The sequence below is a fragment of the Athene noctua genome, chromosome 2 (genome assembly GCF_965140245.1).
Source record: "Athene noctua chromosome 2, bAthNoc1.hap1.1, whole genome shotgun sequence".
Classification (NCBI taxonomy): Eukaryota; Metazoa; Chordata; class Aves; order Strigiformes; family Strigidae; genus Athene; species Athene noctua.
Genome location: NC_134038.1, coordinates 66,529,602 through 66,551,460, shown reverse-complemented (window position 1 = coordinate 66,551,460; position 21,859 = coordinate 66,529,602). Strand labels below are relative to the sequence as shown.

Genomic DNA, 21,859 nt, shown 5'->3' with positions numbered 1-21,859 from the left:
TTCAGTCCATCCTGCATACTTTGTGAATGGAGATTTTGTTATATATATACATACATCTTACAGTAAACAGGTATTTTTTAGTAAGCTGTAGCATTAGTTTCAATTAGACATTTGCCTAAAACGTACCTAACTAAAAGAATATAAAAACTTGTAGCACTATTTTGCTTCACGTCACAGAAGAAGAGTAAGATTTGTGTGTCAACTCTTCTGCTGATACTAAACAGTAGCTCATTTCATACAATTGATAACGAAACTTCAGCAGCCTGGCTCACTAATGTCTTGCTTTACATCAGTTCCATCTGAAGAGCTCTTCATGTTAAAAACAGGTAACGTAGCATTATTGTTGCTGGCTTTGTATCTTGGAACCCAATCAAGAGGGGAAAGATAAACACTGTACAGAGAAAGATACAAGCACAGCTTTCCAAGTGTATGAATATTTGTATCAGTGGATTTTGAGATTTATTTGCAGGTGACAAAAATAGTAAACATTAAGCCTAATTCATAATATAGTTGTTAGAGCTTTTACACAACTACAAGGCAACAGCAGACAGAATAAGGGAATATTATCTGAGTCTTTACTGAACATGAGCACTTGGGATTTTTTTTATGCTATTCCTGCTGGGTGAGACTGACAAGGAGTCAACCAAGATAGTACAAATTCAAGAGTGCATGTGTGGATCTTGTCAACCTTAATTCTGTATAACTCTTCTAGACTGTAGTTCACAGATGAACTGTGACCTTGCTATTCTATATCATGTATATTAAAAAAGCCACAATCTATTTATTGTATGTACTTTTATAGCATTTCCTTTACAAATCTTCCATGTACTGTCCATTATTTTCAGTAATAAAAATATTTTAGAGCATTTCCAACGTAGAACTATACCAGTTATAGGAATTGCATGATTTTCTGTTTGTGGTGTGCTCTGAAGATAAAACTTGTATTTTCCATACAACTATTTAACATAAATGCCCATTTCAGAATATGTGAATTTTTTCTCTTATTAAAATGAACAACATTGCATGACAAATACTCAGCTGTATAAGCTTGCTGAGGCTGTTATTATTTTAATATTTTAAATTACATCATCTGTTTAAAAAGAACTGCATTTTAGCTCCATTCAGCGGAGGGCACAGTTATTATTTGAGCAGTTGATTCATTAGAAAGCCATTCTAAAGTCACTTTAAAATTTTTTGTAGTGTCAGCGTTAGTGTGTTTAAGAGCATTCGTAGCCTTACATTGCTACACTAAGTTACAGGTATGTCATTTCATTAGATTTCACTGAGGAGTGATAAACCTTCAAGGATTATTTATGTGTAAACAGAAAGGTACCACACCTTTTGAAAATGCAACTGTTGCTGCAGTGGAACATCTAAATGGTAAAATATTTTTTTTAAAAGGTATATGGGAGGCAGGGGGGAAGCTCTTCTTCAAAGTCAAATGTCTGTTCCTTTCTGCATGTTCACATGTAGTTATTTTTCTAGACAATACTAAACTTCAGGTAAGTTTTACATTAGAACTGCTTTTGAAGCCTACTAATTTTGATTTCACAATATTTTAGTTTTTACTAAATGTTGCTTCAGGTACTGTTTAGAACCTGGTCCCTGATGCTATTGGTAGACAAGCCCATATGGTTTTCAAAGCTTTATATATTAATATATGATCCTTGCTCTGCAACTGCATACCTTTTTCGGTGCTTGCAACACAAAATCAGCAGACATGCTGTTGTTTCCTTAATGCATTCTTTATTCCTCTGAAATTTGAATTTTGGATATCTGAAGTGAGTTATATTGGCAGTAAAACAGCAATGTTAAAAGTGTTGTTCAGAGGATTAACACCTACTAGATATTATATGAGGCCGCATGCAAAAAGGTTCTCAGAAACAATGGTGCAGTTTGATGCTGTCAGGTGAAATGCAAGACTACAACAGGGGTTAGATATCTATTAGTTTATTGATAATATACTCACACTGCAATCGGCACAGAGAGCCCCAGTAACTGTACGGAGGGTTGTGAGGGAAAAGCAGAGAGTCTGGTCAGGTGCCCGATCGAGGCTCAGTCCAGGGAGATCCCTGCCTCAGCTTAGATACTTTTTTTTTTTTTTTTTTTTTACAGCAAGTTATATATATATATATCTCTCTATATCTATCTATCTCATGCCCACCTGGTTACACATCAAACAATGTAATGCTGCAATAATTAGAAGCTCAGGTCACTGTGACCTAATGACCATTAGTGAGGGCAGGATGTTTGCTTTGTGAACTGGGACTAGATCATGTGCATCAAGCCACGTCCTTGACTCCTTGCCAATCTTCCAGGTCTTCCCCTTGCAACTTGTACTTCCCGAAGTGGTGCATTTCTCTGTACAAACTGCAGGGAACAGGTTCCAAAGCTTGGAGTAGATGTTTTTGTGCATAGTTTTTTCTTTCACCTCAATCAGTACATTAGGAACAAAAAAAAAAAAACAACCAAACAAAAAACCCACAAACAAAAAAAAAGACATCCTTGTGGTATAGTTATTTACACTTGCAGCAGCACAGATATTTACGTGTTAAAAGATTTATATATAAAAGTATGTTTCCTATTATTTCCCTGTTTAAAAAAAAAAATCTTTTGCATAAGTATTCCTAAATTCCTTCCCAAATATAATCTGAAAATTTATACTGTGCTTTAGGAAGACTTCTGAAACAATGTACACAAAGATAGATTACCTGAAAATACTGCCTCAAGGAAGACAATGAGAATCAGAATGGCAATATGCCATTAATAATGCTCAGAAATGCAGCTATTTTGAGGTCAGCATTTCTTTTGTTCACTTGGCTGTCTCTACTCTGGCTGATTCATATCAATCTTGAAGCAAAAATCATCAGTAAGGTGCTTCATTAAGACATGGAAAATAGTCTTCAGTCTTGAAGAGGACTGGAGGTTCATAGAGGGTCTGTTGTCGTGAGGAAGATGATTTCTGCAAATTAGATAAATTTATTTTTCGCTTTCTTAAATAAGCAGGTTTTAAAACAAAGCCTACAGAGCTAAAATGGAAAACAAGGAAAGTTTTAAAGGCATATCTCTTGAGGAAAACTTTTAATTGTAGCTCTGATGGGTCTGGCATATTCTTAGTGAAGAAAAGCAGCCTTTGACGTTAGCCATTCTATCACCTTAACAGATTCACTCCTGGAAAATGTATGATAATGCCAGCTTTGCAGGAGCCAAATGGGTGATCTTTTCCAGCTGATGGTATAGTCATTGTAACCTTCGTCCTTCCAAAGTCAAATATCTTTACCTTTCCTCCTCTGGCCTTTGAGTTAACCCTAGCCTCTGTTCTCATTTATTTAGTTAAAAAAGTCTTCATATGGAAACACACCTAGCAAATGTTTCTTCCAAGAAGGCTGCTGCTCCTGCTGAGCTTCTTCATCAAGTATATGTTAAGAATATAAGTACTATGACATATAGTTAAAAATTATACAGTAGTAGACTGAAAAAGAGCTGTTACACCATTTTTCGGGAAAAGTGTACATTTTTCCTTTAAATATTAATTGTACATTGTTTTGCTATGCCAAATGACTCATTTAAACAGACAACAGCAACGACTACTACTGACTATCATGTCAGCCATTACAGCATGTAAATAACGTTGCACTGCAACACAGACCCAGCGTGCGTTTTCAATATATGGTCTTAAATAGAAGTCTAGAAAACAAGACTTCATTCATTAAAAATTCTTTGGACTCATGAAAAGATTTGGATGAACTATTTTGCGGAGCTCTCAGTCAGTCTGTCTGCAGTTTTTCAGGCACTTTTTTGCCTGTCTGGGATGAGGAAATTAGAGTCTTCACCAATAATAAAGCTATAAGCATACCAAATACCAGGATGCTTGGGAGTTTGGAACACTGTACCAAAGTGAGGATACAATTAAGCATACCAACAAAACAGCTAAGTGTAATTTTTTCAATATTCAGTTGAGCTGTATATTTTTACTCATATAAAATAAATACATATTCTATTGTATACAGAATTGCTGATTTATGACATCTAAATTATATTTGTCCTTAACTTTACAGTAAGATTAATTTATCTGAAATGTTTGTTTTGCCATTCAAGTTGTAATGAAATAAAAAAATATAAACAAAAATCAGATCTATGAAGAGTGGATACTATCAATGTTCTCTAGATTGAAATTTTGCCAAACGTAAAAAAAACCACCTTTGAAATCAAAGCTCCGTTTTTAAAAATTATTACCTATCTTGTACTGCCCTATGAAAAAACACCTTGCAAGCAAGGGAAACTAAGGTCACAGGAATTCTGCAACTCATGACACTGATTTAAGCAGCACTATATTTACTACGTGTAAGGGGATAATTTCAATCCAGTGAGGAAATTCATAGGCAGGCACAATAGCCACAGTTGCCTAAGTACACATTTATGATTAGTTATTTGTGCAGCTGCTTAGCAGACATTTTTACCTTTTGAGAGAGTCTACATCCTTAGTGATATTAGAAGTCTTACAGTACTGTACTTTACACTGCCTGGTATTCACAAGGGAAGAACTTGGGGCAAAATCTGAAAGTGAGATTACAAATACACAGCTTGAAAAATACAAAATATATCCTTTGTGTAAAGAAACAGATACATTTAAATGGGAAGAGTGACCAGACTTGACTAAATGAAAACTGTAGCAGGAAAACATAAACTACAGCTACAGTGAAAACCATGACATTAGTATAGCCTTCTTTTCCAAAGCACTGACATAGTGAGCGAGCTAGTTAAATGTTAGGCATGAGGAAAAATCTCTTCAGGCATTTTCATTCAGACATGCTTGTATTTACTAGTGAAAATAGGTATTTCACTATGTGATACTCGGTACCACCGCAGAACAGTGACCTGCCTTTTAGTTAATCAAGTAATACCAGTAAGTTCTGAGTGTTGATTTTATTGCTAATCATACTCAAACCAAAAAACCACTGGACACGTCAGGTTCGGTTTGCTAACACTTTCAAAGACCTTCCACCTCATTGAGAAAAATCTGGTAATCTGACAAAGTGTTCCCATGCACTTTCTTAGAACTTCCAAACTTCAGTTGAAGAGTATAATTCTGTGATTGATGACAGTTTTTAGTAACAAAATGGAAAATACTGTTGAATATTCAAGGAAACTGCTGCAGTTGTCTGGTTTTTGTAATTGGCCATAAATAGCATCTTTGTGGGTTATTTTTAAAGACAAAAATTACGTTACACTAAAACACCAAAGAAAATGAAGGAAGGAAAAATTAACTAACTTAAAGACTGCACACAAAACAGCAGCAAAGAACAGGTTTCCTGAACTGCGTCTTATCAACACAATACATATTCTGTTTACATCTATTTTTCTCTGCTGCCACACATGCTCGCAATATGTAGGAACACAAATACCTCAAACAGCAACAACGATCTTCCTCTCCCACTCAGCAAACCTACTTTATTTCAGCATTCTCACCAGTGTTATGACACAGAAACCTGAGTTACTACAGGGTGAATATAGGAAAAGATAAAGAAAGAATCTGGGAGCTGTACATGAGGAGGAGTACTTATAAATGGTGTGCTGGCAGGTGATGCCAAGAAGTATCAGGTGTTCAGAAGATTACTTTTTTCTTTTAAACCAGAAGGTTCTTTTAAAACTAGGGCCTAGTGCCAGTTTAAGGTTAGGTAAGGCATCTCTTTGAAACATACCAGAGAGAGCACTTCAAGTCTTCTGCAGAGAAACAGTCCACATGTAGTAATAAGGAAAGACACCAGAAAACCAGTTTAACAAGGTGCTTACATCGTTGCTGAACTGTGTGGATTTAGTATAAATAAAATCTTTATTTTAAAAATATTGTGCAGAGTAGCTTTTATTTCCCTTTTCAGTACCATTTCTGCAGTGATATTGCCAATGTAGTATGATCCTTTAACCATGCTGTCTGTACAGGCTCTTGCTTTCATAGTATCAGTGATCAAGGGTGCTTTAATACAAAGTCTTGTGCATTACACACTTGTTTGTGTCCTTCACGTTCTCTTCTCCATGTATTCAGCCTTATTTTGGACAGTTACACAAATCCTTGTAAGAATTTGTGATTTTTAAGTCTGGGGGGGTTCCTTTAATTAAGTGTGAGAACTTTGCAAAAATCCTAATAAAGTATACACAAGTTTTAGAGTTAAATTCAGATACGTGTAACAATCTTACTATTATTTTAATCATCTGCTCTGGTAAGCAGAGCAACTCAATTAGTCACATGGTAACAAAAGTTTACTTACATTAAGGAAGGATGGCATGCTGATTGTGTGTAAGATTTTCTTAAATGTGCTTGGAAAAGCTCCAAGGTCTGTTTCTGCCTTTATGACCCGTTCTTCCAGTCCAGCTACGCTACTTCCAATCATCTTCACAAAAGCCTAGTGCGAAAAAACCAAAAGAAATCCAACTTTTTCACTAACAAATTAAGATTATGTATTGCACCACAGTGGTAAAAGTTCCATTATTTAAATGAGGAGTCAAAAACTCCACACTATTTCCCTTCCACCTACGAGTCCATTTTATTGCTAAAAATTACTTGAGATACTTAAAAGCCTGCAAAACCAGGTTAAATCTAATAAAACAATCAAGTCTTCCTTTTCCCATTTGTCTTTCAAATAACTAGTTTAGACAAGTTAGAATCTAGGCTTCTATCTGCCTTTCTACTAAAAGTGGGACCAAGGATCTGAATCACAGTTTTGAAGCTTCACCAGGGATCAACAGACCTCTCGTTCTACTTGTCTCCGAAGAGATCCCAAGACAGTAACTTTGAAAAATACTATAACCCCGCCCGCCCCCCCAAAAAGCAGCCCCTCCCAACCAAAAAAACCCTCAAAAACAAAACAAAGAAGAAAGTGGTACTAGAGCTTTATGGGAAAAAAAAAAAAAAAAAAAAAAAAGCCTGCCTTGCTCCAAGTAGTAATTTTTTTTTTTTTAAAAAAAAGCATTTTATTTTAGAATGCCCACAGTCTCAAAAAATTAATAAATTTATTACCCTTGAAGTATTGAACCCAGATTGGACATGGAGAACAAACCAGATGAGTCCACTCCATGTGCATGCATGCATACACACACACAATTATAGCATATCGTTGATTCTTCCCCCCATTAAGAAAACAGAATACATCTATAAGATATCAAATACATACCTCTAGTTTGTCAATCTTCCTGTATATCTGTCTCATTTCTGTAGCTTTTGTGTAAATCTGAGGTATGCTTTCATTGACAACTTGAGAGGAATCACTTCGAATCTGAAGATGATTCAAAGAAGTAATAGAAAAAAATTGATGAATAAAACAAAACGTTTAGTATATTTCATCCTGGAAGCTATTACTGTGCTCCAATTAACAGATTAAAATTCATAGTTTAAAAATATCAGATTCATACTAGTATAAAAATACTAGATTAAAACAGACAAAGTATCTTCTTTGTATAGTTTAGTAAGTGCCTTTGAATAAAATTTATTTTGCATAGGCAAACATTTACTTTTATAATTATATTGCAAATAAACTACTACAGCCTTACCAGAATTAAAGAGATGGAACCTTTCCCAAGACATGCTGAAGAAGTAAATATATTAAACTAAAATTCTGACTTAAATTTTACTACCTGTACATTTCCTCAACTTAAAGTCTGGCCATAAAATCTTGTTTTATTGGTGTATATATATAAAAAAAAAAAGTGCCTCTTAGAATAGTGCAGAAGAATCATATGTGCTATCCTTTAAAAGACAGCCTGTACGCCACTGTCAGCTTATAGGAACTTTCCCTTCCATTCCCCCATCTGCCCCCCTGCGAATGTGAAAACAATGCTGCTTTTCTGATGAAAGGGTAGGAAAGGGTCCCCTAAAGACAAATCTAGCTTTGAAGGTTTAGCAGCTCTGATTAGACGCTTTGATTACAAAAAGCACAGAGAATGTCTCTGCGTATTTTAAAGGAGAAGCAGAATATCTTTTTCTGTTCTTTTAAACATCTGTCACTACGCCACTCAAAATGGGATTCCATGTACATACATGGACAAATATACAAATACGATTATATAAATATGCAGTTATACAGCTATATGGGCAAATTTGCTCTGACATGAAAGTCTGGTAGTTTTCATTCATAAGTTCTCTAATTATCAAATACTGAAACCTGCCTAGATCAAAGGCTGCTTCCTATTTCTGTCTTATTTAAAAACACAAGCACACATTAAACTGTATTCTGACTTGACAACCACAACCATGCGCAAGTTAATACACACCATGTCCAACATTCCCACAAATTCATCCACTCTGGTCAGCAAATCTTCTAGACTCTTGTCTAAGCTTTCTATCTGCAAAACAAAAATCCTTTAAAGGTACTTGAAAACGCCAACACACCCCGATTTTCCCAAACAAAACCTCCGAGCAAGACATCAGCCAGACTAAAACCAGCTGAGCAGAAATCCCACCGCTTCCCCCTCTTTTGGCTACGTTAAGCCCAAGAGACTCGACACACCGGTACGCCTTGTCCTGCCCCGCTTCACAGAGCTGCTCTCAAGCGACACCCCGGTCCCGGGGCGGCCTCGCTCCCTGCACCGGACAGCGGGCTGCGTGGCCGGGCCGCTAGCAGGGAAGGGCCGGCGGCGGCGGCTGCTGCCTCTCGGCGGGGAACTCGGCGGGGCCGGCGGCGGTGTCGGCGCGGGGCCCCCGGCCGCTCCCGCCCACCCCCTCACCTGCTGGCTGAAGAGGCTGCGGTCGGCGAGCAGGTACGCGGAATAGGCGGCAGCGGTGGCGCTGAGCGACGCCTCCGAGGCGTCCTCGTCTTCCGGCTCCCCGAGGCCGGAGGCGCTGCTGTGGCTGTGGGAGACGTGCCCGCTGTCCGCGCCGGGGCAGGCGCCCGGCAGGTCGGCTCCGAAACCCTCGCCGGGCCCCTCGGCGGCCGCCATGTTACCGCCACCCGTCCCCGGGCGCACGTGAGCGGGGCGGGGCCGGCGCAGGCGTACTGGCGACAGGCCCCGGGCGGGGAGCGGCCCGGCCCCGCGCCGCGGCAGCGGGACCGGGAGCCGCACGCGTACGGCCGGCGTCTGGGCACGGAGGCGCCGCCCCGCGTCTGCGTGCTCGAGCCTCAGGCTCCGCAGGCCCGGCAGCAGCCGCTGCCCTCCACCGGCCGCGGGGCGGGAGCGTGGGCTGACGCCGCCCGGCCCGACCCGGCGCAAGGGGAGTCACGGGCAGGAACGCGGCTCCTCCCACAACGACGTTTACGGGGGATTTTTCGTCCTAAGAGGGTTCATTTGCTCGTGTTCCCTCAGCCGCCCACGTTTAAAGCCCCGTGCAACAGTTTAACAATCTCAGACCCGAAGGAGCCTCGAATCCTAAAACCTGAACGGCTCAGTCATGTTTCCACACAGAGGTTTCTGCTGGTAACAGTAGGAATTGGGAAAGTTCATCTTAAAAGACTAGTCTAAGACAAGTCCATGAAGAAATAGGAGCTTTTTTTTTCCCCTCGTAGTTGATGCAAATGTGCACAAAATTGCTGCAAGCCTTTGTCAGATAACTTTAAAGTGATAGTATGATACATCAATACTTCACTACTCTCTGCTTGCAATTTGTCTTTGGCACAATACTTGCGCACCGCTGTGTGAAATGCAACTTCTGTTTTCTACCGCTTGGGTTGAATTAGTTGGGGAGTGCGGACGTTTTGTTAGCACGGTTGCTTTGGGCAGTCACACTGAGCAGCCTCCAGGTAAAGGTGCGCAGCGTGGCACCCAGCTAAAGGCATCGTGGGCTTTTTCTGGGGAGCCAGAACTACTGCAAGTCTTCAAAGCCATGAGGTTTGAAGGAAGCTATGCTATGAGGAGCACAGCAAACTACTTGGTTCCCACGGGAATCAGTGTAACAGTACTATTTAGTAAAAGCAGTACCAGGAAAAAAAACAATATGTAAAGAAACTTGGTATCACCACCAACAAACAGAGGAATCTGTGCTGGTAGAGAAAAGCAGTCCTAGAATGGCTACATATTTGAAGAGTCATCAAAACCAAGTATCTTGTTTCCACAGGGAAGGGAGTTAACTTTCACAGAAGGATGTGCTTGAGTGTAGTGGAAAGGATATAGCATAGAAGTAAGACAGTGCACATTTTATTGCAGACAGGTCACATTTTCATCACTTAAATAAGGTAAAATGCGTAACTTCAGCCAGACAAATCCACTTACTCATAAAAGTAGTCTTATTTAAGGTGTCACAAAATTCTCCTGATAAGATGGTCTGACTGAAGCACATCCAGCTATTTTTTTTTTTCACTGCACCAATAAATCAGATTTAAAAAAAGAAAAGGAAAACCTTTGGTAAAGTACAAACACAGTTTTAAGACAAAGAGGACCAATGTTCTATTCTTACTGTGCTGGAAAAAAATTAAGTACAGCTCTATAACTGCTGTGATACCTAGAAGAGGTTTAATTAGAGTAAGTGAAAGAATTTTAAAATAAACTTTTAAAGCAAATCTAAAAGAAATAAGCTAAATTCAATGTCCCGAACATATTTAACAATAAGCAGAAGACTTGTTGTTCCACAGGTATTCTAAATTAGCAACAATGAATTAGTCCGCACATCCTTTGTCCAGCCATTACAGATTCCAAAATGGAATGTAACTTTTTCAAACCAAGACTTCTGAATTTTCATATCCATACAGTTTTTAAGAAATGTCTACTCCACCATATAAAAAAGCTTTAATGTACTACAAAGTTAAAAACAAAAAGAAAATGACACAAGCTAAAAGTAGAAAAATACATTGTAAAACATTTATATTTTGTTCCTTACACTGATTGGGATATAACAAAATATTTTAGATTAGACCACTTTCATAAATTTATGGCATTTTCAGAAGAAGACAGACTCAACAGTCACTGGTTACCCACTAGTCAGCATCCAGTAAAGATGTCTGACTATCGTAAACATCCTGTGTATTTTAAGTTTCTAGAAATCCTGTGCAGACATTAAGCTTTATCACTAGAAGAGTCCAAAAATAGCAGAACTATTCTAAGTTAGGTTCGACAGGCAGGCAGCATCCCTCCTCTGTATAGCAATCAGCCGATCTTTTGTAAGGAAAGACCTTGTGGATTTAGGTTGCCCCAAAGGTACATCAAGGATTTCTGTCAGCTCTGAGGTGAAAGGGACAGTCCTAGCACACTCTTCCACTGCTGCCTTCCCTCTGGTATCCCTAAAATTCACATGAACTGTGATACTGAAAAAACAGAGATGATGGGAAAAAGAGGTATTATCTAATAAATACTGAAAAAGAATAAATTTACACATAATCGTGCTGAACCTAGTTTTAAGCCCTTATTGTCATGTTTTTCTCTCCCTGCGCCGCAGGCAGGCCTGCCTCTGACCAGCAGGTGGTGATGAGCTCACAGCAATAATGGCAACATCCTCCAACATTGCCTCCTTACGCTCTTAAAAATATATATATATCTCTCTATCTATAGTGTCATTTGGAAAATGTATTTGCAGCATCTCCCTAATGTTGTTACCACCAGAGTAGGAAACCGCTACTTTTACAGAGCTTATCTGGATTAGACATAAGGTTGCAAATGCAGTGTAAACAAGTTAGTGGAAGGTCTGTGTGTAACCGTAGAAGATCGGTTATTATTATCGGCTATTAAGAAGCACTCTCTTTAAACTGGTATTAGAAGAAAACCAGATTTCACTTCAAATAGACATGTCTGTTACTATTAAAATCTAATTCATATACATGCATGTATAAATACATCCACCCATGCATTCAAACCCAAGTATGCAGCACTGCCATCGGTAGCCTGTAAGACCGCTTAGATTTATACCAACTAAACCAATTTGGTGTTCTCACTTTAGGGCTGGGACATAAACCAGGTTTTACACTCTGGCTTTCTCCTGGCAAATTTTGTAGTGCATGACAGTTTTTATGTCTAACTCCAGATGCCATGTTTCCTAGAAAGCAACAATTCTCTGCACCCGTGAGGTCTATTAGAATATCATCTCTCTGTGCATAACATGTTGCAAGAGTCAATTGTCCCAATTGGCACTTTAGACTGGAAGGAGAGTTACGGGAATTGCTACTAAAGTGTAATGACTGTTCCATCCTCCTCGATTCCTCCTCTGGGGATAACCAGACTGTGTCGGGGATCAGTTTTTAAGGAACTGAGTAATTTGTGGATGTTGCCATTGCTTTCTCGGCCAGAGTTGTTGTTGAGCACCAGGTCCCTTTGAAGTCTGTGGCTAAGGCTGCTGCCATTGATTCGAGAGAGGCTACTGGAAGTAAGGCTGTGCAGTTTAGGAATGTGCTGTGGCTCCAGACCACCCTCAATGACAATGTCAGCCTCTTCGTCACTCTCCATTTCATCGGGGTGGAAGTTCTGCAGCACGTGGGATGTAGGCAAGCTATGGTGACTCGCAGTGCTGTCTGTAGACTGGCCAGAGCTACCAGACATCCTACTGCTTCGAATAATATTGTTCCTCTGGTTTGCTGGCTTGACCGTAATAATAAGATTATGGCTGTTGGCAATCATCATGTCTGTGACTTGGTCGAGAGTCTTTCCTGCTACTTCAATGCCATTAACTTCCAGGACTTCATCATTCACAGCCAGCAAGCCTGTGCTCTCTGCTAAGCCTCCAGGAACCATACGAGAGATGAAGATACCGGGTACTTTTTCTAATCCATGCGGAGTAACCCTTACACTGGTGCCATCGCGAATATAAAATCCTAGGGGTTTCTCACACCCATGTCGGTACAGCCTCACTCTCCTGTGTGTTTCAGGAAGAATGTCCACATCGATTATGGAAGACACTGGTCTAAAATCATGAGGCATGCTAATGTTAATGTGAGGACGCCGGCGGAGGTTGTCATTGCGGAGTGTCACCAGAGCCTTCTTCTTCCTCGATAGCGTGTTGGTCCCAAAATTACTGTAGTCCACCTCATCTGAAAGAGAAACAGCACCAATGTATCAATCAAACAGAGAATAATTCAATCTACAGGGCATTTTCCTCTTAAATCTGGTTCAGTAAAGCCATACCCCTAATGCGGAAAAAAATCAAATGAATTCTTCCATTTACTCTAACTTTTGTTCAATTTTATGTCTGTTAGCACATCATTCATAATGAGTTGTTTTCAATGACTACCCGTATTTCTTCCACATTTTGAGGGAAAAAGACTTCTGATTCTCAACTCCTGTTGTTAGCTGTGCAGAATGCAATTACTTACAGCTGCAGGCCTGATGTGAGACTGTATTTTCAGAGTTGCATTGTAATTTTACACATACATCTCAAGTGGGCAAGGAGTGTATACACATTCCTAACCCAAAAGTCTGAATCAGGGAGTATTTTAATATCCAATACACAGCCTTAACTGATAGCAGACCTTAGGTATGAACGTGAAAGCAGGATGTGAGAGAGTAGTTGGATATGTGTGTTTTTAGCCTAGCCTTTTTCAGTATGGGTTTTAGGTTAATATGTCTTGGTACAGCACTTTTCTCTTTGGAATATTTACTTCATTTCAGCTGAATTTAAGTGCCAAGTACCAAAAAAGTTCTGTGTAAGAAAGCAGCCTGGTAGAAAGAAAATGCTCTGCTGCCTAGTTCATATGCTACAGATCACAGAACAGAGACAGACTGACAGACACACTCCTGCCCTTGAGAGGAAGATCCCCAGGAAAACATCCTTTCCAGAGTCTACTCTTTAAGGAATTGTTTAAATAATTCAGTCTCTGTAGCAATATCTAAAGGGCGCGTGCAAAGTGATCAACTTTAAATCAGCCAAGTAATGTGACAAGCTATTCCATATAAGATCATCATGTTGTTCTTTGCATAAGGAATACTTAGTCATGAAGATGTTAGCATACAAAATGCACCACTGCATTTCTTAATAAAAATACTGTGCATATTTTACACATGAAGCATGCACTAGCTGGAAAATTATTTCACCCAGAGTTTAAGCATGCTAACACTTTTCAGATAAACTATCAGACTTTCAGTTTATTCTGCTGTTGAAGATGAGCAGTAAAACACAAAAGCACAATTATAGAACTACTGCTAAGAAAATTCTCACCAACAAATTAACCTTGCATAGTAATGTTTGAGAAAGGAATACTTCTACCTGATAAAAGTTTAAAAAAAAAGTAATTATAAGCTCGTTTTTACTAACACATTTTTGTTTCTTGCAACGTCTCATTTTCAAGTCAGCTTTCAAGGCCCATTATTGACAGACTTAATTAAGTGACATTAAGTTACACAACTCAAAGGACACTAAAAAAAAAAAAAGTGCTAAGCAGCAACCTGATCTAATTGAGCCTGCTTGGAGTAGGGTGTTGGATTAGCTGGCCTCCAGAGGTTGCTTCTAGCCTGAATTATTTTGTAATCCTACACAGTTCTTTGGGCTGGGAAAAAAATAATTTAAACACTTCAGAAAGACTATTTCTGCATTCTCCTATAACTTATTTACATGGGCTATACTAATACTGAGGACATCACAAGGCATCTAGAAGGTCATAATGAAGAAAAAGCTCCTGTGAAATAAAGAATCATAGACTGGTTTGGGTTGGAAGGTACCTTAAAGACCATCTAGTTCCAACTCTCCTGCCACGGGCAAGGACACCTTCTACTAGACCAGGTTGCTCAAAGTCCCGTCCAACCTGGCCTTGAACACTGCCAGGGAAGGGGCAGCCACAACGTCTCTGGGCAACCTGTTCCAGTGCCTCACAGGAGGTAATTTCTTCCTTATATCTAATCTAATTCCATCCTCTTTCAATTTAAAACTGTTACCCCTCATCCTATCACTACACTCCTGGATAAAGAGTCCCTCCCCACCTTCCCTGTAGGCCCCTTTAAGTACTGGAAGACTGCTATAAGGTGTCCCCAGAGCCTTCTCTTTTTTAAGCTGAACAACCCCAACTCTCTCAGCTTGTCCTCATAAAGAAAGGTGCTCCAGCCCCTTGATCATCTTCATGGCCTCCTCAGGACCCGCTCAAGCAGGTCAGTGTCTTTTTTATGCTGGGGGCCCCAGAGCTGGACACAGTACTGCAGGTGGAGTCTCCCGAGAGTGGAGTAGAGGGGGAGAATCACCTCCCTCAACCTACTGGCCACACTTCTCTTGATGCAGCCCAGGATACAATTGGCTTTCTGGGCTCCAAGTGCACATTGCTGGCTCATAGTCAGTTTTCCATCCGCTAATAGCCCCAAGTCTTCTCCGCAGGGCTGCTCTCCATCCACTCATCGCCCAGCCTGTATTTGTGCTTGAGATTGCCCCAACCCATGCGCAGGACCTTGCACTTGGCCTTGTTGAACTTCATGAGGTTTGCACAGGCCCACCTCTCAAGCCTGTCCAGGTCCCTCTGGATGCCATCCCTTCCCTCCAGTGTGTCAACCGTACCACACAGCTTGGTGTCATTGGCAAACTGGCTGAGCATGTTGAGGGTGCACTCAATTCCCCAGTTGCCAGCAGAGATGTAAAACAGCACTGGTCCCAATACCAACCCCTGAGGAATGCCACTTGTCAGCGCTCTCCATGTGGACATCAAGCTGTTGACTGCTTGGACAAGTCTGTTTAACTTCACACTTGCCTCTTCTCTCTCCTTCCAGTCCATTCAGAGCTCGTACCAATTGCACAGGCCCTACTGTGTTAGTTAGGCTGGTGAGGCACAGGACTGAAAGCCCTTATAGTCACCCAAACACAAAAAGCTCCTAACTGGTTCCTGGAAGCATATTTACAGCCAAGACAGTGACTGTGTATAGATGGCTCCTTCTCAAGTCCACCTGATGAGGAGAGTCAGTGCAGTGTCTGCTCTTCTGAATGCACAAGTTACCTGCAGCAGCCTAAGCCAGGTATTACTCCTTTTCTTTCATCAGCAGGATCACCATCTACATTCACCTAGACTTCAAGTTTTGATGGATGATTTTGAAGGCTGGCAACCAATATTTTTTCCTTGGACAGTATGGGTCCACAGGAGATGTCTTTCATCACCACAGTCTTAAACACTACACCCTGCTCACCCTCACAATTCACTAATAAATTTCTGTGACAGTCCTATGAAAACGACTTGCAGATTCAGATTTAGAATTGAAATTCTTCCTCACTTCAAAACAGCTGTAGTGCTGTACCTTAAAGCCCAAGACAACCTTTAGCCCAAAATGTCAGTTTAAGATGGCAATTAAAGTTACATGTGGGTTTATGCATTTAAGACTGTCTCTTGCAGTACTGGCAAACCAAACTCAAAACAGAAGCTGTATCCCTTAAAGACTCAGAAAATTATGTTGGCAAGTGGGGCTTATTGTATTGCAGGTAAAATAAAATACATGTCCTAGTTATCCATCGATTCCCTGAAAGCACCCAGCTAACTGTTCTTTCCCTCTCTATGTTAGTATATTAATACTGAATTCCTTAAGGCAGACTTGCAAAAGCTTTAGCAAATAATGCACCTGGGAAGATCTGTTGACAACACTGCTTTCTCCCCCTTAAATTAACAACCATCCAGAGAGTTAAATCTCACAACATGCAAGTTTGTGATGACCAAGTAGTAACATCACAGGAGAAGTACAACGGTCCTCCTGACACACATACGTCATTTCTGAAGCAGCTTCCTTTGGCTGAACCACCACTGGGGCAATGGCACAAAAGAAGTGGTTATTTTGTTCCTGTGACCTCCTCACCTGTGCTCAGACCACTAATCTGTCTCCCCAGATGATTGCCAGCATTCCTAACCTCTGAGCAGCTTCAGAACAACCACCTCCTTTAAAAACAAAGGGCCCAGCTTACCACAAAAATGCTATCTTTTCTCCTCCAAACATGAACCAGGCAGAAGCAGGGATTACAAGTGATATAGGTGACTTTCAGTGTCAGACCACTGCCCATTCTTGAATTTAGTATTTCAGGGCTGGAGCATGTTAAAAAATGAAGCCCATGTCCTGCTGATTATTGGGAACTTTTGTTTTTTAAAAAAAGTGTCAGGCATTATTTTCCAACTCTGATCCTCAACAGCATTACATATGAAAAAGATGAAGTCCCAATTTTAACAGGCAAAAACTGTTAAAACCTAGTATAGGTTGGAGAAATGAGAGTTAATTTGGAGAGCTTTTAAGAAAAAATACCAAATAACTATTTGCTAGAAAAAGCTCCAGGATAGAATACATGCTCCTTGACAATAGAGGGATTGCTACATTACTTGTATTCAAGATCACCAGCTCACTAGCAGTTACACTCACTTGGGACATCACCTTAAAATAAAAAAATAACTAAAATAATTTTAAAAACCCAAATCTGGAACAAAACAGCTACACCCTGATGCTATTTAGAGCCACTAATCTTGCTGCAAGAATAAAGCGAAGTATCTCTACTGAAATTTAACATCAGCTGTTGCTGTGGCCACAGAAAGTCATCAATCCCTAGCACAATGAAAAAAATTTCCTTCCTCCTGAAGGAATTGGGAGAAGTCAGCCAACATCATTCACTTATATCAACTATAGGGTGGTCACACAGTGGTATATTACCTATTTCCAGTACTAACTGTTCAGGTGGCATGTGTCAGACTGAAAACTATCATTGCATAATTTACAGTGACACACTTTTAATGAAGGTCAGCAACTTCCTGTTACGTTTTGAGTTTCTCACCATTTAGGATTTCAAGCAGGAATGCCACTTCAGCTAATGAAACAGCACTGTGCCTGATGCCAGGTCTCAACAAAGACCAGTATACACCATATGGAACCAGAGCGCATTCGTTTTTCATGTTTCATTTGTTGCAATATCAAATTCTCCTTTTGCAGAGCAAAAAGTCTACAGAAATCTGCATGCATACTGGTAGAAGTGCCATCAAGTGACACATCTGAACTGTGCTTAAAGCCTCGTATTTTACAGGGTGTCATGTTTTCCTAGGTCTTGAATGAGGCCAGAGTGAAATGTTACATGCAGGTGACAGAGGAAGAATTAGTCTCTTAGTTGCTGAACATGACCCCATTTCTTAGAATGGGGCAGATTACATAGAGCATTTTCACATGCACAATGTAATGCCTTCAGACAAAGATGTACTATGACCTGGACAGATAATCCTGGATAACCACTGAACTTTGAAAGACCTGGACCTGAATTTTACTTGTGCCCATAATTTGCTTCCTAGTGAAAATACTGTTCCTGTAAAAAGAGGTGAAGAACATTTACCACCATTGGAGAAGAACTCCTCAGCTTTCCAGTTCTCTGTTACTTGAAACCACAACCCAAAGCTACACAAAGAATACCTCAAACTCTTCTGTAGGCACTGAATATTATTGCAACTCTTCCCCAAAAGCTTCAGTTCTTGGTATGTTTTCAGAAACATTTTGTTATCTGGCAATGAATTACAGAAAACCTTAAGTATTTTGGCTGAATCCTTTTTGTTAATGTGCTTTTTTTTTTTTTTTTTAATAGTTGTCACCACCTTTTTACCCATGAGGACTTCTCTGTTAGAGAAGATATATGCTACAGATCTCTTCACTCAAGAGAGATACCTGTGCTCACTTTACACTGGTGGTTTTGTTGGATTTTTATTTTATTTATTTTATTTTAAAACTGGTGAAACTACCTCCGCTTGTCCAGCAACAGTAAAACCCATTAAAGGAGACTTTCACTTCCAAGCATGGTTATTTTACTAAGAATATTTTAAAAATATTTTTTAAAGCAACTTTTTTTAAAGACATATCTGGAAAGTTACAGATAGTAATATCTTTGAAGTACTCTAACAACTCTGAGTCAGCCTGTGACTTTACAGAATATATTATACCTTCCTGGTGGGCATCATGAATCCTATCATTAAATATGCTTAGCTGTTATGTATGTATGACTTAAAGGGCTACTTATAAGGGGAAAAAAATTGCTTAGAGCATCTGTTTGTAGCCAAAAGAGTATTGTATTTCTTTAATTTACATGAAACAAGAAATTATAGACCTTCTGAAAAAAACACCAGGAGCACCACTCCCACTGCTTGGACAGCTGCTTTTCATAGGAACTGCCTGCCAGATGAAATACCAAAGCTTAGCCAGATAAGATTGTATAAACAAGCTGAATTCCACAGAGAAGCAGACTGCCAGGCTCCTATAGGAACAGTTCATTTCAGACTCTACGCTTTCAGTGTACATGCACTCATGGCTTATTATTTCCTCTGGGAACTGTGGAACATTAGTTGACAGCTCTGGAAAGTACTTCAAAGACAAAATTACTTCCACTAGGGAGAGCAGCACTTCAGGCAGCTTGGGAAGGAGGCCAATGAGTCATTAATAGTGAAGGGTAACCCCTCCATCCAACAGATCTCTATTACTGAGCATTCAAATTAGCAGCAGTCATAAAACAGTTTCAAGGGAACGTGTCATGTTTAACCCTTCTACCTTTCTGTGTCCCAGCTACAAAACACTATATGTCTGACACAAGTTACATTCAGTGCCTATTGTCTCAGAAAGATCAAAACCAGAAGCATTTGTGAAAGCAATCAGACAACAAATAGGCTGGCAGTCTCTCATTTGTGACCTGTAAGGCTAACCACATGCAAAGGGATTTAAGAGGAAACAGATACGAAGTAAACTATGGCTTGGGGGGAGGTCCAGTGCCAGTATCACTCATCAAGGAGTATTTAATGGGGGGAAAAAATAAGGTTATCTGAATGCTAACGTTGCATTATGTGTGTTACAGGAATATTAAAAAAAAAATCCAGCTATCGCTGCTGCCAGCAAACTCTGGGTGAAACAATCTGAAAAACACAAACTAGGTAAAGTAGTTGTAGCTGCTACTCCATCAAAGGTGAAGTAATGCATCCCCACACGTGCCCAGGACACACACACACACACTCACTCTCCCCCTTCATATCACTGTATCACAAGGAACTAGACACAATCTCATCAAAGTTTAAAAGACTACCTAAATGTTATAGTTTATCTATGACATTCAACAGGGCTTCTGAAGCACAAACAACATCAAAAAGGACAAATTCAAATTAACGAGAACATGATCCTTGATTATCCTTAATCTCAATTCTTTAGTGTCTAAAACAAAGTTTTCCAAACATTTGTTTGTAGACTGTAAACTCAATGACATATTTTTGAAAATAAATTTTACCAAATAACTGCACTGGAAAGACAATTTGAGAACACCGTCCTACTCTAGTCAAGCCCTACTAAATCTAGTACACTGCAGCTCTGCAAAAGGCAACCTTCCTTCTGTAGTGATTCAATGTTAAAAAGATAAATTTGCCTTTTTACTTAGGAAGTGTTTGTTAGTAGGCTAGAAATGAAATCTGAGGAACACAAATTATCCCTCTACTCCCAACACTTATAAGCTTAAAATAACCTACCAACTTTCAAGAAAATGAACATTATTTTGTTCCTTGGTTTAGCGTGTTACAGCAAGCGAAACTGTAATATCATTAGGCTCAGGCTCTCTTTATGGTGTCAGACATGCAAAAGAAACATTTTTAGCCTGTTCGCTTTGAGGATGGAGACAACCCCTTAGAATTAGCCTGCGCTGCTGGTGTGGCCTCCTGCAATTCTCACTGCTTGTCATCAGAGGCCACTGTTCCCTTGCTGAACCTCTTCCCTTCTCAGCAAAGGCCCTTTATTTTTGACTCGCTGCACTGCTCCAAAAGAGCAGAAGCTGCTGCTCAACCTGCAAGTTTGCCCCATGGAACAAGTGAGGCCTCTGGAGGAGAAGGGTGCTACCAAATGTAAGCAAGCACCCAGGCCTGTACCCCCCCCGAGCTATCCTTGCCCTCAAATACCCAAATCCAGCTCCCCAGAGTAGCCCAAAAGCCGGCTCTAGGACTCCAAATTTTACAAGTGAAGTTGTGGATGGTGTTTATTAGGACTGTATTTACTAGGACTGTCAGGGTCTTTTTCCTCTACATTTCATATGTGACTTCTCTCCTACTCTAAAATATGACAGAAACAGCACTTCTCCCCTTGTTTCCTTCCACAAACCACATTATACCAAGGTTACGTTAACACCGCATTAGAAAACTGTGGGTTTTGAGCTTTGACTTTGTTGTTCTTTCGGTCTGTTTTTTTTTGTTTGTTTGTTTTGTTTGTTTTTTTTTGTTGTTGTTTTTGTTTGTTTTTTGAATATTAGCTAATATTTCCTTTTCCTGCAGAGAGTCAGTGGGAAGTCATATTTCTGTTGCACACCTTAACCATCAGTCATTATTATGTTCATCCCAAGGTCACAGGTGCTGCTATGGAGGCTTTGCTGGTGAGATCCCTTCCCAGGACAGTCAGTGCTGAGTGGACACCCAACAGCAGCATTGGGTCAGTCATGCACGCAGAGACTAAATAGCATCACCTGTAAGTAGCTCTCCTGCTGGCCAGAGCCTGACAAATGAAGCCTATCACCATGCACGCAACTCCCAGCAACCATCAAAAAATGTATTCACTCAGCTGATAGTATCAAAATGAGAGGGCTATCAATAATATTCAAAGATGCGCGCTTTTTTTTTGCGGGGGGGGGGGGGGGATGGATCATCCCCAAAAACCCCAAACCACCACTCTCCAACCTGTAATTACATGCAATCTCTTCAGCAAGTCATCATTATAACCTTTTCATTATTTTATTTCATCCACTCCATTTCTGACCTGCAAACACACTCTTCTATTCACTCAGATCAGGCAATTGAGGTGAGCACCATCTCCCCCCCATAAAGGCACAAAGGGAATCTCTTCTATCCAAAAGAAAATGTCTATACGCAAAGCGAAATGAAACAAAACAAAATGAGACCAAACTGTAATAACTCTTAATACACACTGCAGATACAACAAAAATCTCATTAATGACACAAAAAAGCAGTGGATTTTATCATGTATTCTGTGAGTATTGAATATAACTGTTTCCCAACTGCTAGTA

At 40.0% G+C, this 21,859-nt stretch overlaps 2 protein-coding genes across 4 annotated transcripts in view; both read right to left on the bottom strand.

The window, feature by feature from the left end:
- Window positions 1-471: 471 nt before the first annotated feature.
- Window positions 472-9,045, bottom strand: BLOC1S4 (biogenesis of lysosomal organelles complex 1 subunit 4). Of its 3 annotated transcripts, XR_012633029.1 has the most exons (6): window positions 8,719-9,034; window positions 8,266-8,337; window positions 7,170-7,271; window positions 6,267-6,401; window positions 2,712-2,962; window positions 472-1,998 (listed from the first exon to the last, which is right to left on the bottom strand). XR_012633029.1 is itself a non-coding variant. In XM_074897788.1 (5 exons), the coding sequence occupies exons 1-5, from the start codon at window positions 8,929-8,931 to the stop codon at window positions 2,867-2,869; spliced, it is 618 nt and encodes a 205-aa protein (XP_074753889.1). In that variant the 5' UTR covers window positions 8,932-9,034; the 3' UTR covers window positions 474-2,866. The 3 variants fall into 3 exon arrangements, 2 of the variants coding, with proteins under 2 accessions (XP_074753889.1, XP_074753890.1); XM_074897788.1 differs by having other exon boundaries at window positions 474-2,962; XM_074897789.1 differs by lacking the exons at window positions 472-1,998; window positions 2,712-2,962 and adding an exon at window positions 4,444-4,557 and having other exon boundaries at window positions 8,719-9,045.
- Window positions 9,046-10,142: 1,097 nt separating this feature from the next.
- Window positions 10,143-21,859, bottom strand: part of PARD6G (par-6 family cell polarity regulator gamma) — a 68,637-nt gene continuing 56,920 nt past the window's right edge. The window contains exon 3 of the mRNA XM_074897787.1: window positions 10,143-12,938. Within this exon, the coding sequence (XP_074753888.1) occupies window positions 12,079-12,938 (860 nt within the window). The 3' untranslated portion in view covers window positions 10,143-12,078. The remainder of the gene's footprint in view (window positions 12,939-21,859) is intronic.